The 15,080-nt window shown below is 43.9% G+C and overlaps 1 protein-coding gene across 1 annotated transcript in view; it reads right to left on the bottom strand.

Moving 5' to 3' along the window:
- The window catches only part of LOC147609532 (uncharacterized), a 49,816-nt gene extending 39,724 nt beyond the window's left edge, over positions 1-10,092 (bottom strand). Inside the window, exon 1 of the mRNA XM_086787742.1 lies at positions 9,628-10,092. Coding sequence (XP_086643868.1) covers positions 9,628-9,807 — 180 coding nt within the window. The 5' untranslated portion in view covers positions 9,808-10,092. The remainder of the gene's footprint in view (positions 1-9,627) is intronic.
- Positions 10,093-15,080: the final 4,988 nt, after the last annotated feature.

Here is a 15,080-nt window from a genome sequence, read left to right as displayed (position 1 = left end):
TTGGAGTCAGATCTCGAGAAGCTTACCATCACTGAGTCAGATAACTTGATTGAGAAGATTGGAGAGTTTTCCCATATCAAGCTACAACTTGAGGAGTACGGGAGCACCATCAACTATCCCATCCATAAACTTCTTGGTAAGTTGCCTGCTTCCTTTGATTCTTTGAGGGATAATATTTATTTCCGTGATCCTCTCCCCCCTATTGAGGAAGTCGTGAGTTATCTTCACGACAAGTGCATGCTTCGCGGAAAAGGCAAGTCGGAGTCTGCTTTTGTTGCCTCTAACAAGGCCAAGGGCAAAGGCGAAGGCGGAAAAGGGAACTCCAACAACAACAAGCAGAAAGTGACCACAAAGTCATCTTTTGACGACGACCATTCTTACAATTCTCATAGCATCAAGGGTTCTAGGATGAAGGATTCTCGTAAGTTTTGTGGCCGACTTGGTCATTCAGAGGCCAAATGTTTTTCCCAACAGGTTGCTTCCTGCAAAGCTAAAGGAAAGCAGGAGTCCTCCTCCGATGGCTCAGACACTTCACCCACTTCACCAACGACAGAGGAGAGTACGAAGTCTCATGCTAAGATGGCTTTTCTTGCTGTCTATGATCCCCTTGTTCTTTCATCTTCACAGGAGCAGGATGAGTCCATCCTGGTAGTCACACAGGAGACTTCTGATTCAAAAGTCAGTGCCCTAGAAGATTATTTACAGGTGTTTTTGACAGAGACCTCATCAGTTCCTCTAATACCTTTGGATGAGGATCTTCCTTCTCTTGTGTTGTTACATGCTGATGCTATTATTGGAGATTTTCTCTCCTCTCTTTCAGAGGAGGATAGTGGTTCTTCTACAGAGCAGGTGGATGATTTTGTTGAGATATCCTCACATAGTCTGGAGCTTCCTACTTTGGCGGCTTCTCTCCTGGCAGTTGCTTCTCCTTCTTATGTTTCAAAGGAGGCATCTTCCACTATCTTGGAGCCTGTTCCTACTTCGAACCTGGCAAATTCAGCTATCACTGATGATCAGTTTTTTCCAGTGGTTGTTTCAATTTCTTCTCTTTAGAGGAGGCTTCTACTTCAGTCCCGATACTTGTTGCAGATGCAGAGGAGGTACCACATTTGTCGGAGTCATCTATGGTTCCATCTCCTAAGGGCTTCTCTCTCCAGATTGATCCTCGTGTTTTGTCTTCGATATCTTCTCGATCTTCTCGTGGCTTCTTCCGGAGACCTTCTCAGTATTCAGATGTACCATATCTTCGCAAGCTTTGTGCCTTTTATAAGGAGGTTGTTCCTTCAAACTCTTTGGAGGATTTTTTGCAGCGTGTCGTAGTTGGTCCACCCATCTGGTGCTGAAGAGGAGGTGTTGGAAATTATTTCATCCCCAGATGGACCTTCCCATGCATATTCATGCTTGTCATAGTCACAAGGGAACGGGAACGTTTTGGGGAACGGATAACTGTTTGGAACGGGAACGAAAAGCTTGAATAAAAGGGAACGGAATCGGGAACGCCACATCATTGCATAAATGTGTTTATAAATTTACTTTATATATCTGTAAATGCTTTGGAAAGAGGCATAGTAAAGAAAGAACCTCAAACCATCTTAGTAGTGGCCATGATAATGCATAGATGTGTTCTACATGATACATAGTTCACTTATATTTCTTACATGGTCTGCGGTGCCATTTTGGAACGGGAACGGGAACGGCTATCTCTATGGAACGCGTTCCCCCGTTCCAAGAGCTTGGAACGACGTTCCCTTGTGACTATGATGCTTGTATCTGGCTCCATATGAAGCCCTGCGTTGGCATATCTTAGCAGAGATTATTCAGCATTTTTTCTATCATTTTTTGGTATTTTTTAGGCATTTTTTTGCTACAGCCATGCTGTTGGCCTGCTACAGTTGGCCGACCAGCATACTGAGGTACTATACAAGGGCTGGCTCCCTTTTCCCTCATATCATCTCATTTTTCAGCTTCTGCAGTGATAGGCAGCATCTACGGGACCTCCCTCATGCTGCTCCACATGATGTACTACCTTTTCTGGTGATATTCAACAGTGATCTTCTTTTCTCCTTTATGCTTGCTGTCCATATACAGTGTTTTACAGTTCTTGCAGCATTTCAGAGTGGGTATCTCAGCATAGTACCCATTCTTTCACGTTCATGACATGAAACTTCCAATAGTGAAATGCGTTTCATGTTTCAGTAGCAACGAAACACGTTTCATGGTGACCATGGTACAAAAAGGTACAACTGTCCTTGCAGCCCTTGGTTGCCTTCCATGAAAAGGTATAACACCTAGTGTAAGCCTATGGCTAGATCCAGCCCCAAGCTAGGGTTGAATACCTTAAACGATGAGCACATATGCTTTATATAGCCCCTAGAATCTCTCATGAACTGGTCGACCTACTGTCGGCCAGCTCTTGGACAAACAAATCCATAATATGTTGCAGCCGACAGGGATATTTCCTAGTCATGACTGGCCGACAGCCCTCTGTGTCCTTCCACAAGGTACTTCTGCTAATAACAACAGTATCTGCTCCAAAATTTGGTTCTGATCTTTATTCTTTATCTTGTTGCCTCTTTAGGATTAGCTTGGGATTAGCCAGTGCATGTCTTGCACATGACATCCCCCTTTGCTAAGCTTGATGACGAGATTCCAATCTGTTTCTTGGATGACTGTCATCATCCCATTCTATTTTCGGAGTCCCCTCTGTCATCCTTCCTACTCTGGTAGCCTTTTCACTGAACACCCGGCCTGGTCTCCAAATCCACTCTAACTCTGATGAAGGGAGAGAGCTAAGTATTTAGTATATTCATATATGTACAAAAAGGTAGTCTGTTTTGCAGCCCTTGGCTGCCTTCAATGAAAAGGTGTAAACCTACTCTAAGCCTATGTCTAGACCCAGCCCCAAGCTAGGGCTGAATATTGAAAACGATGAACAACAATGCCTTTTATAGGCTTGGGAATAACCACATGGAGTGGCTGACTGCTGGTTGGCCATGTCCAGGACAAGAATTCACTTCATATGCTGCAGCCGACTGGTCCTCCTACTCTCATAAATTGGCCGACAGCAAACCCAAGGTCCTACATTAGATATCCCTTGCCAAATCAGCAAAATGTTGCTCAAACATTTTTTTTTGCTCTGTCTTTATCTTGTTGCCTCTTCAGGACTAGCGTTGAGGTATGCTTGTGCATGTCTTGCACATGACATCCCCCTTTGCTAAACTTGATGACGGGATTCCAATATGTTTCTTGGATGACTGTCCATTCTATTCCCAGGGTTTCTTTGTCATCCTTCCTATTGGGGCAACCTTTTCACTGATCACCCAGCCCGGTCTCCAAATTCACTCTAACTCTGATGAAGATCTATCCATCTAGTCCACATTCCATATTTAAGCATTAAAGCTTACCAATTGCAAGTAGAGTCGATGATAGCAGAAGTCTTCGCGATGGAAGTCCTTGGAGTGTTGAGATAGGAATCTAAGATCATCAAAATCCAACGATTGCATGGAACTGCCTTCAGGGAATAACAAACCGTAGAGCTGCCCTTGCAAAGTAACTGCCCTCATCAGCGAATGTCGAGCAAAGAGATCCTCCAATTTAGACCATACCTGATGAGCTCTGGTGAGAGTTTGCACTGCCAATGAGACCTCCTCTGTGATGGTCCGCACAAGCACAAAATGCGCCTTCGAGTTCCAATTCTCTCAGTCTTGTAATTCCGCAGCAAATTCATCCTCCTGATCCCCGAGTCCACCTCTTAGAGTTTTGAGGACGCACGGGCTTCCTTTCAGTACCCTGAACAATATCCCACGAACCCTTGTGGATGAGCCAGATCCGCATCTGAAGCTTCCAATGGGCATAGTTGGGTCCTTTTAACTTGTCATCCTTGTTCGTACAGGGGGAGCCATATCCACAGCAACAAGGAACAAATCTCAGCTCTCAAACACTTCTCTCAAGTGCTTTCCAACAAAGCGAGGCTCCAAAACCAATCAGCCCCCTCTCAAACCTGAGAGAGGAGGAGACTGGACGGCAGCAAAACAATCCAAGAAACCACCGGGAACCTCCTACCGCAAGGGCAAGGACTTGTGGAGGAAGAAGGCAATGTACAGCCACTTGTCTAGCAACTCCGCATGCAAGAGAACTCACCAAATCTAATGCCAGAGCAGAATTTGCAGCCAAAAAACTCCAATGCTTGCCTCTGTAGAAGAAAACGCAGCCAAGAAACCAAGCCGGCTTGCCTCTGTGGGAGAAAACCAGCAATGCACAGGTGGAAGCATAAACAAGACGAGAGAGAGAGGAGAGAGCTTGTGGAGCACAGGTGGAAGCATAAACAAGACGAGAGAGAGTAGAGAGAGCTTGTGGACAAGATCAGCTTTTATATTAGCTTGAAGCTTTACAATGGCAATAGGCCAACAAGAGAATGTTTAAACTTGTGCAAGGGAATGAATGGAATAGTGAATAATGGGGGAAACTCTTTATATAGTCCATGTGAGAGCTGGCCGATTGCCTCTAGGGCTAGCCGACTGGCACATGACAAATAAATAGGATAAAAATATATAAAATACCCTAAAATAAGTACAACCCCAAAACACTAAGACGCATAAATTCTAACAGAAATCGCTCAAAATTGTCCATAGATACAATCAACAATGCATCGTAGTTTTAAACTTTGTTTGGTTATTTGTGTTAGAAGTCATCTCCTGTCTATATTTATACACCAGGGCCTCTGTTGTGGGTGTGCCCGCCCTATATAAGGTGTTTTATCATTTTTCCTCACTCCCCGTATTTTTCCCTGTTTTTTCCCATTTTTTCCAGTGGTGGGGAGGGATGCCAGAGGTTGGCAGGAGCACTTCAGGGCTGGCCGCCTGTCCCAACTGCAGTCCTGTGACTGGCCGACTGCTCACACATCAGTCGTGGGCTTCTGCATTGCTGGCCGACTCGACATATGCAATCGTGGACCTTTTCACTGCTGGCCGACTGCTCATGCAGTCGTGGGAGCCCTTCAGTGCTGGCCGACTGCTCTCATAGGGGCATATAAATAGGCCCCATGCCCCCACCACTTCCTCATTCAGTTTTCTGTGGGATCTTGTGTATAGAGAAGAGTTTACACACCTATCTCTCTGTGTTTCTTGTGCTGTCTATTTTCTGCATTCTACTTGCTCTTGTCTACCCAAGTTTGGTTATCATTTCCGCTGCATATTCTGACATGGTATCAGAGCCCTAGGCTCGAGATAGATCTTGGGAGTTTTTCTGAGCAGAGGACGGCCCTCGAAGATCACATAGAGTCCGAGATAAAAGCAACACAGCGGAGCTTCTTCAGGTGAACTATGCTTTGATGTCTCGTATCATGCGGGACAAAGAGCCCACTTCCGTAAAGGAAGCCCTTTCACAGGATACTTGGAGGAAAGTCATGCAAGTGGAACTTGATGCCATCGAGAAGAACCACACTTGGGAGTTGGTACCGAGGCCGTCGATGCGGTCTGTCATTGGTGTCAAATGGGTCTTTAAGACCAAATGCATCTGATGGGTCGGTGGACAAACACAAAGCCAGACTTGTGGCTAAAGGTTATGCTCAGTGGCCAGGCATCAACTACGAGGATACCTTTGCACCGACAGCACGGACGACCACGATTCGGACCGTTCTTGCCCTTGCTTCTTCTCAGAGGTGGCCCGTGTATCAAATGGATGTAAAATCTGCGTTCCTTAATGGTGACCTGCACGAGGAGGTGTACGTTGAACAGCCTCCAGGCTTTATTGTTCCAGGATCTGAAGGGATGGTTTACAGGTTACGTAAGGCCTTGTATGGTCTTAACCAGGCTCCCAGGGCTTGGAATCAGAAGATTGATTCCTTCTTCATTCGGACTGGATTTCAGAGATCGGTTGCAAATCCGAACCTGTATCTCTTTCGGAAACATGGCATGGTCACGCTTATCATCCTTTATGTGGATGATCTCATTCTCACCGGCGGTCATGTGGAGCACATTAGAGTGACGAAGGCTGCCTTGTCAAAGGAGTTTGAGATGACCGACTTAGGCTTACTCTACTTCTTTTTGGGATTGGAGATCTGGCAGACCCAGAGGGGGTTTTTCGTCTCTCAGCAGCGGTATGTTCATGAGTTGCTTGAGGCCTTTGGGATGGAGAACTGCAAGCCTATTACTTCGCCGATGGACCCGAACACAAAGTTAACCGTTACAAAGCCTTGTGAGCCAGTTGATGCCTCGCAGTACCGAAAGTTGGTTGGTTCATTGATCTGGTTGCTGAACACCAGATTGGACTTGAGCTTCTCCGTGGGGCTGTTGAGCTCTTTAATGCAGACGCCATTGAAGTCTCATTGGGACGCAGGATTGCAGATCTTGCGGTATCTGCAGAGTATGAAGGATCTGGGACTCTTTTACACAGGAGGGAATGGAGTCAGGCTCCAAGGTTGGAGTGACTCAGATTGGGGAGGAGATCCAGACACGAGGAGATCTACTTCAGGATACAGTTTTACCCTCGGCTCAGGAGCAGTTTCTTGGAGCAGCAAGAGGCAGCCAACTATTGCCCTTTCTTTGACATAGGCAGAGTACCGGGCTGCTTGTGGTGTTGCTTGTGAGGTGTGTGGCTGCGGAGGCTGCTAGGCAAGATTAGGTTTCCATAGAGGGAGCCCACAGTCATCCAATGCGATAACCAGAGTTGTATAGCTATTGCTCGGAACCCGGTTTTCCATGCCCGGACCAAGCATATAGAGATACAGTATCACTGTGTACGTGAGAAGATCTTGGCTGGTGACATCTTGCTACTTTATTGTTCGACGGAGAACAATGCGGCGGACCTCTTCACGAAGTCTCTACCTCAGGCTACGCTCGGGCGGCACTCCAGCTCCCTTGGGTTGGTTTCACAGCCAAGAGCTGAGAGGGGGTGTTAGTAGTCATCTCCTGTCTATATTTATACACCAGGGCCTCTGTTGTGGGTGTGCCCGCCCTGTATAAGGTGTTTTATCATTTTTCCTCACTCCCCGTATTTTTCCCTATTTTTTTCCATTTTTTCCAATGGTGGGGAGGGATGCCAGAGATTGGCAGGAGCACTTCAGGGCTGGCCAACTGTCCCAACTGCAGTCCTGTGGGCTGGCCGACTGCTCACACATCAGTTGTGGGCTTCTGCATTGCTGGCCGACTGGACATATGCAATCGTGGACCTTTTCACTACTGGCCGACTGCTCATGCAGTCGTGGGAGCCCTTCAGTGTTGGCCGACTGCTCTCATAGGGGCATATAAATAGGCCCCATGCCCCCACCGCTTCCTCATTCAGTTTTCTGCGGGATCTTGTGTATAGAGAAGAGTTTACACACCTATCTCTCTGTGTTTCTTGTGCTGTCTATTTTCTGCATTCTACTTGCTCTTGTCTACCCAAGTTTGGTTATCATTTCCGCTGCATATTCTGACAATTTGCTACTAGATTTTGGTACTATTGTTTTCCTGTATGGAAGTATTGAAGTAAAATTGTAAATAAGTTTGAAGGCCCAAATTTGAAATTTCATTTTTGGGCCCCTAAATTGGAGGAAAAAATTGCACTTTCGCCCTCCAATTGAAGGCCCAAATCTGCAATTTCACATTTTGGCGGGCCCAAGTTTGGAACTTCAGATTCAGGTCCCCAAATTGGAGGGCAAAAGTGCCCAAATCTGAAATTTTTCCTAAATTGGAGGAGAAAATTGCACTTTTCCTCTCCAATTGAAGGCCCAAATGTGAAATTTCGGATTTGGGTCACCAACCTTCAAATTTTATGTATATAATCATTTCGGTCTATCGTTTCATTGTCCACCTACTCGGCGTTGAAACGTTTCGTTCCAAAATAAATCATTTCAACAACATTTCGTTTTAGCAGTGAAACGTTTCACTACGGTGATCTTGCTTTGTACATATATGAATATCCTGAATACTCTGCTCTCTCTCTCTCTCTCTCTTCTCTCTCTCTCTCCTGCATGCATTTTGCATCAGCATGTTCTCAGATGGTGTTTAGGGCTGAAAGAAGACTCCCAGAGCTTCTGCATGTGACACTTTTGGACCCACGGGGGTGGACCATAACTCCTCTCAAATATGAAAGAAGAAGATACTGCTGCAAAAATGGATGCATCTAGGACAGCAATGGATGAAGAAGATGCAACCAAATGTTGAGAAGATAATGGAGAGGCTTCAGATACTCATCGAGAAGATGCAAGAGGCAATCCAACTCTAATAAGTGGCTGGACACAGGAGACACAAGGGCTGAAACAAAGGGTACAACGGGCTGAATTGGTGCTAAAGACATCAAAATCATTGCAAGAGAAGAAGCTTGTTGTGGTAGATAAGAAAACTCTCCAATATCGGCTAGAAATGGCCCAAATGGGTGATTTTTACCCATGGCCCCAATGGGTGATTTTTACCCATGGCCCCAAGAATATGGTGTTGTTAGTACCTTAAGAAAAGGATTCACACACTAGGACTACACATTTATCCTAGACTTGATGACGGGCACCCGACCAATGGCCTACTGTTGTCTGTCGTTGAATACCTTTCGATGTAAGAAACTCATCAAAGGGTCCTTTGTCAGTCCGCAAGAATGAAATTGTAGAGTGAGACTGATTCTCAACCATGGCTATCCAAGTCCTAAAATTGGCAAAAGCATCAGACTTCTGAGCAAAGAAACATACCCACACTTTCCAAGTAAAATCATCCACCAAAAGCATGAAGTAGTTAGCCCCCCCTCCAAGGGACTCAACCTCCATAGGTCCAGCCAAGTTTGCATGTATAAGCTCGAGCTTTCATGTAGCCCGATGTGTAGCCTCCTTTGGAAAAGCATCTCTGTGATGGTTACCCATCATGCAAGACGAGTATATATGTGGTAGTTCTTGGAGCTTAGGTAAACCAAGAACCAATTGCTATGAAGAAATTTTCTGCAAAGCAAAAACAAATACATGACCAAAGCGTGAATGCCACAAAGAGGTCTCATCAACGGAGACTAAGGCATGAGGAGGAGTGAATAGTTGATGGATATGAGAGTCAGATCGTTAGATGAGGGAATCTACGAGGAGAAAGTGGCGATTTTGTAGAGGCCTCCATCATGAATCCACTGGTCACAATTGAGAGTGTCTGTATATCAATGACCTCAACCACCTCATCATCAAAACCCATTTCGTTTTTGTTTCCATTTCACCAATTCTCACAGCTATAGTTCGGGCTGCTGTTGATGATGATCTTCAAGACTGGTCTTTCTAGCTATTCCAAAAGGCTTATGAAGATGTGTAGAATGCATAGAGTCGGTTCTACTTGCAAGCCTCCAAAAGTAGACAGGATTGCCAACTTGCACCTTAATTTGTTTGCAATAACTGCATTTACAATTTGGTGCACAGCCAACTCCAGCCTATGCAAGGCGCCACACATAGCCTCTTTTGTCCTTTTCTGATTAGGGTTCAAAACATAGGCTGGTGCCTGTGCAAAACCCTAACTCTGACTTGTAGCCTAGCATGACACATGCATCTGAGTGGTGTAGCTGATGCATTTGACGCTCACTTGATGGCATAACTTGGGTACCATCAAAGATTTTGTTTGACTGTTTCCTTCGTGCATTGCAAGTATAAGATTTTTTTTCCGTTTTATGAAGATAAATAGATACAATTACCTCTCTCCTTGCAAGCTCAGCTTTCCAGGCAGCCTCTCTTTCTGCAACCTCACGCTCCCTCTCCTCAATGTAGCTCTGCATTTCTCGCTCCTTCATCACGCGATCCTGCAAGTCTGCCTCTAGCGCCTCCTTGAGCTCCTTTATGAACTTCTCAACCACGGCCTTGATTCGCAAAGACATGGCCAGAGAAACCCTAATAACCTGTCTGTTAGTGCGAACCCTAAGATACTATACGGATCATCTCGAAACCTAAAGAATGCCAACAGCTTCTGAAACCCTGGCAAAATGTCTGGTGCATCGGAACCCAAAATAGTACAGAAGCACGTGAGAAACTAGAAAACTGTTCAGCATCCAAAGGTGAAACATTCGCAGGCAAGAGCAGTGGATGCTTTGTGGATACATTACTGGCCCGATGATCGCAGCCTCTCTTTTTCTTTTTCTTTTAATTGATGATTAAACCTTGTGAGCATGTGTGGTGTCTAAGCATTTCCCAAGTATCATGATTGTATTGCCCAATATATATACCTATGTTTGTGGAGCTCCACTCACATATACCCACGTGTGACATGTGTGGTGACTAAGTATTTCCCATGCTCTTGTTAAGTGCAAAGGTTAGGGTGTTGCCTCTCCCAACGATAGCACCTCTGCCAAGCATGGCTTGAGGCTACATGTTGATTGCCCAACATTGCCTTCCTTGAGTTTGGATCACTTTTACAAACCATCTAAGGTATTTTTCTCTCTGTCTGCCTAATAGTTTTGGTGGATCAAGTAGCATGTCGAGGAGTACACTCAATTATTGAAATAGGGCAATTCTAATGAAAATGATGTGTTCCAAATTCCAAGTAAAAGAAGAGTCATTAGCTTAAGCCAACAAAAATACGAGGTGAGTGGGAGTTCTTGATATCATTTTCTAGCTTTCATTCATACGTCAATGTTGCTTACGCATTTGCAACATTGAATACACCCCCTTCCATCTCAATGTATTTTTTTATAGGCATGTAGTATATGTGTGTATCAAAGATGGACAAAGGGAAATGGGCCCATCCTCAATTTTCATCGAAGGTCATCGATGAACCATAAACTTCACAATATAAAAAGTTTAAGCATGGGAGGAATTCTCATGTTAAAGTAGTAGATAGAGCTTTTCTAAGCCACCGGCGCGCAGGTTGATGAAATACCCATGGGAGACGCTCAAGAGCTTGTCTCTCACCCAAGCCCTCAAGCAAAGAATAAAGAATAATGATTGTGCTAATATCCATTGTAATCTAGACGAATGGATATATAATGAATAAGCTAATCTAAGAAAGAGGAAGAGGGTAACAAGATGAATGAACCTAACTAAAAGGAAAAGGAAAAGAAAAGCAACTCAACACTCACACCATCACACCACACTCTCACACCATCACACCACACTCTCACTCCATATCCACCTCTCACTCGCAAGCCTAAGCTTAAGTAAGTGATAAGCACACATGGCATCGAGAAGATGGCAACCACACACTCAAGCTCTCAACCACATGCCTCTCACACATGGGGAGTGCTCAAGATTAAGCATGTCATGCCCAAAAGGGGGAATTTTTTCTGGTGAGCATTTTCTAGTGAACGCTTTTATCGGAATCAGACGAGCGGATTCCAAAAAGATTCCCTCCATCCAGAGAAAGGCGAAGAGAGTTGGAGAGAGATTTATGATATAATTATTTGAGAGGGAGAGGGCGAGAGAGAGCTAGAGGGAGTGAAAATAAAGTAAAACATGATAACATCATGTCCTCTACATCGAGGTTATTGCTTCAAAGTGAAAATAAAACCAAGTTCATTCACGTACAACTTCCAAATACAGAAATGTGAAAACCATCATCCTTACTGTTATGGGCCTCACTTGTCCTCCAGGGTGAAGGCACAAAGTAAGTGAACAACGTTCATACTCCTCCGCACTTCCTCTAGCAAGACATGCTCAGATGATCCATCAATAAAACCATGGGCTTGCCATATCGCAATTAAGCCCATCACTTTGGTCTTCACTTGAGAAATAGCATCATCATTACTAGGAAGTGGAAAGGATGTGAGACGATTCCATGCTTGTGCACCATCTATGGTCTTTTACTTGACCTCCACGTTGGTGGCCTCCCTCGCAATACGCACTGCAACAACTTCAATGCTATTATTTGATGAGGCCATCACAAACAATACGAAGGAGGGTTTAGGATGGTGTACTCTACTAACAAGGCTTCTTGGAAATGGTGATTAACAAAGTGCTATGGAGCTTATCTCTATATTTATAGTAGTGGGAGAGGTGTACTCTACTTTTGCAAACAAACAAAATAAAAACATATATTGTCTTTTTTTATGTCAATAATAAAGGCATCTTTCCTTGAATTTTTGCACCACAATAATAAAGGCATCTTTTGTACTTTTTTGGGGAAGAACGAGTATGTATTATTCTTTTTTAATACATGCAATTTAAGATAAGGGATTGTGAGCTTTGTGGAACACCTCCTCTCTCTTCTCTCTCTAACTCATCGTTCCCCTCTCATTTCCCTAAGATTTATAACTATTTAATGCAAATAACATGAATGCCATTCATCAATAGATGACCATGTTCTACAATACCATACTTGCTTGAAAATGCACAACCCATAGCGAGAGGTGGAAGAGGTAGCGAGGGTGGGGAGAAAGATATTGCACAATCAAACCATCTACAATGAGGTTGCTTCCACTGAGGTTACAAAAGTCCCAAAATACTACAGAACAAGTGATATTCCATGCATTCAATTGTCTAAATTAGGCTAGGTTCTCCTATGAGACAAGGCATTATAAATCTTCAAGTCCAATAGGATAGGTTGGTGAATGAACATATTCTCATTTTGGCTCAAGCCTAGCACACATAAATAAACGAAGTACAAGTGCTTGCATGAAGATACGGCTTCTTCTTAGATTCTCTATCTGCAAAATCTAGTAGACATGTACAACATGGTTAGTCTTTCACATGCACATCATATTTTTCCACGTGTTCATCATCCCCGTGCGATTCGATCTTGAAAACTTCTTACTTGTGCTCTAGTCTCTGCACTTCTTCTACCACCAAAGCTTTCATTTTCAAAGTGGCCTTTATTTTTTTGCCACTTCCTCTAATATCGACGTACGATACTTGACTCTTATGCCATTTCAGATGCTTGAGCCACCTCCCTCTGTGTTAGTAGTGGACCCATATGGTGGTTCTTTGGAAGTTGCAGTTGTAAAGAACCTTGTAGCCCCACCACTACTAGGTGGGGTGGGCATAACACCTTTTCTGCTCCACCTCTTTCCCTAATGAATATACCTCCTTGTCTGTGAGGTTAGTTCCTATAGAGTAGCAACTGGCCATATCTTGGGTGGTGGATTGGGCTTTGGGTCTATGTTGGTGTCCACAATATAGTAATGAAGCACATGGTCAGGGCAAAACCACATCCATTGTCTAATGAGACCATTAGGGTGCTTGCGATAGCCTTCAAAAGATGGTGCAAGCACACCCTTCATAGATCTGGCTATGTGTTGCCCATACCTCTTACCCCCACAAGGCCTTCCTTTGCATGTGACCTTACTGCCAATGCATGTCCTTTGAATTGCCCACATTTCTTCATTCACCTTGTGCTCAATGACATTGAACTATGTGACTTTCCCTATTCTTTCTGGAATATTGCTTGTATCCTGCTCCTTAAAAATGATCTTCCATGGCCTCCCAGCATACTTGCAGTCTTGTACAGTACATGTAAGTTATACTCTGGTTGATGCGTGGTTTCATCATCAATATCAATGACCACAGTGGCTGGTCTCTTGTGACATGCACTTTCTTTATCATAACCGGTGAGAAGGGTATTAACTATTCGGACCACTTGGGCTGGGCTTGTAGACAACCGTTATTTTAGTCTCTCCAAGCTTGGTCCTCTCCCTATGTGCTTACCTTGAGAGTAAGTTAGCCTGAGCCTCGTCTACCATGAAACCAAAGAAATCTTTCCTTTCACAACCGTTATTTTAGTCTCTCCAAGCTTGGTTCTCTCCCTATGTGCTTACCTTGAGAGTAAGTTAGCCTGAGCCTCGTCTACCATGAAACCAAAGAAATCTTTCCTTTCACAACCATGGTTTGCCATCACCTCATTAATGCATTCCTAGAATAGACATTGGGCCTCCATATCCTCCTCTTTCATTTCACATGTCGCAATTGTTAGAAGATCCTACACGTTACGTGAAAACTCTAGTCATTTATGGTGTAATACATAACTCTTTGGCATTCAACAAAATCTTTATTAGTGTGTTTCCCTTCTTCATGCTCCAAAGGTATTCCAAAATGCTCTTACCAGCTCCTCTTGCAACTATGGATGAGGCTGATGCACCGATTTTGTTGTTGTCTTGTAAGGGTTTGGATAAATCTATCACATCACATCGAGTTAGAAGTCCCATGGGCGGGCTATCTAAGCTGGCTATTGATTGTGGGTTTGAGTTTAACGAAGCATCAACTATTGTGGAGTAATTGGTTGAAAGAGAGTCCTCAAGTATATAGAACTCCTCCCCTTCATGATTAGAAGTTGTCTCTAGAGGGACATGCAACTCTTGGGACTCAATATTTACTATTGCTTATAATTCATAGAATGATAAGGGAGCTAGGGGGATTTTTTTGGGTGAGCAAATTCGGGCGAGCAAAAACCCAAATATGGTGAGCAGGTTTTTAATAATGGGGGGCTCTCGGTCTATTGCTCTATCTCTCTCTCTCTTTATCTGTCTCTCTCTCTTTCCCTTTCTCTCTCTCTTTTATCTCTCTCTCTCTCTCTCTCTCTCTCTCTCTCTCTCTCTCTCTTTTGTCTCGCTTATCTGAAACATCTGCACTTGTGTAACTTGTGCATTTATATCTAGTGCTTTCTTGATCCTTTTTACAACTTCTTCAAAAATGCATCATATGTATCTTGTGCGACGATCATCTTGTGACATTATATTTTTGAATGTGTTTGTCTCTCTCCTCTAGGCACTTTTGGTTGACTTGAGCTCAATGGAGTTTCTTTCTCCCTTCCCTATGGCTTACTGTATAAGTTGTAGCCTGCAACAAGCACCAATGTGTTTACCTCCTCAACTGTCAGATTTATGCCTTTAGCCCCCACTGGCCATATAGTAAGCACATTGTGTGGGGGATGGTCAATGTTCTTATCCATAGCCCATGTATGCATGATGTCATTATTGCAAAACCACATCATTTGACTAGTCTTCCCAACAGCATGGGACCTTGTTGAAAAAAATGATGGTGCAGGTACTCCTTTTGCACATCCTACAATCATGCACCACACTTACTACTACCTATATAACCCAAACACTTTACTCTGTTGCCCTTTGGAGTTCTCCTAATTACCCAAAAATGTCTTGTGTATGGGTGCTTCCATTATGATTTTGTCACTCGATTCATTTTTTATGTCCATATCTTCATCCATGAA

Source organism: Cibotium barometz, chromosome 51 (genome assembly GCF_041138505.1).
Source record: "Cibotium barometz isolate CiBa-2024 chromosome 51, ASM4113850v1, whole genome shotgun sequence".
In the NCBI taxonomy this organism is placed as follows: Eukaryota; Viridiplantae; Streptophyta; class Polypodiopsida; order Cyatheales; family Cibotiaceae; genus Cibotium; species Cibotium barometz.
This window is presented reverse-complemented; position numbering and strand designations above follow the sequence as displayed.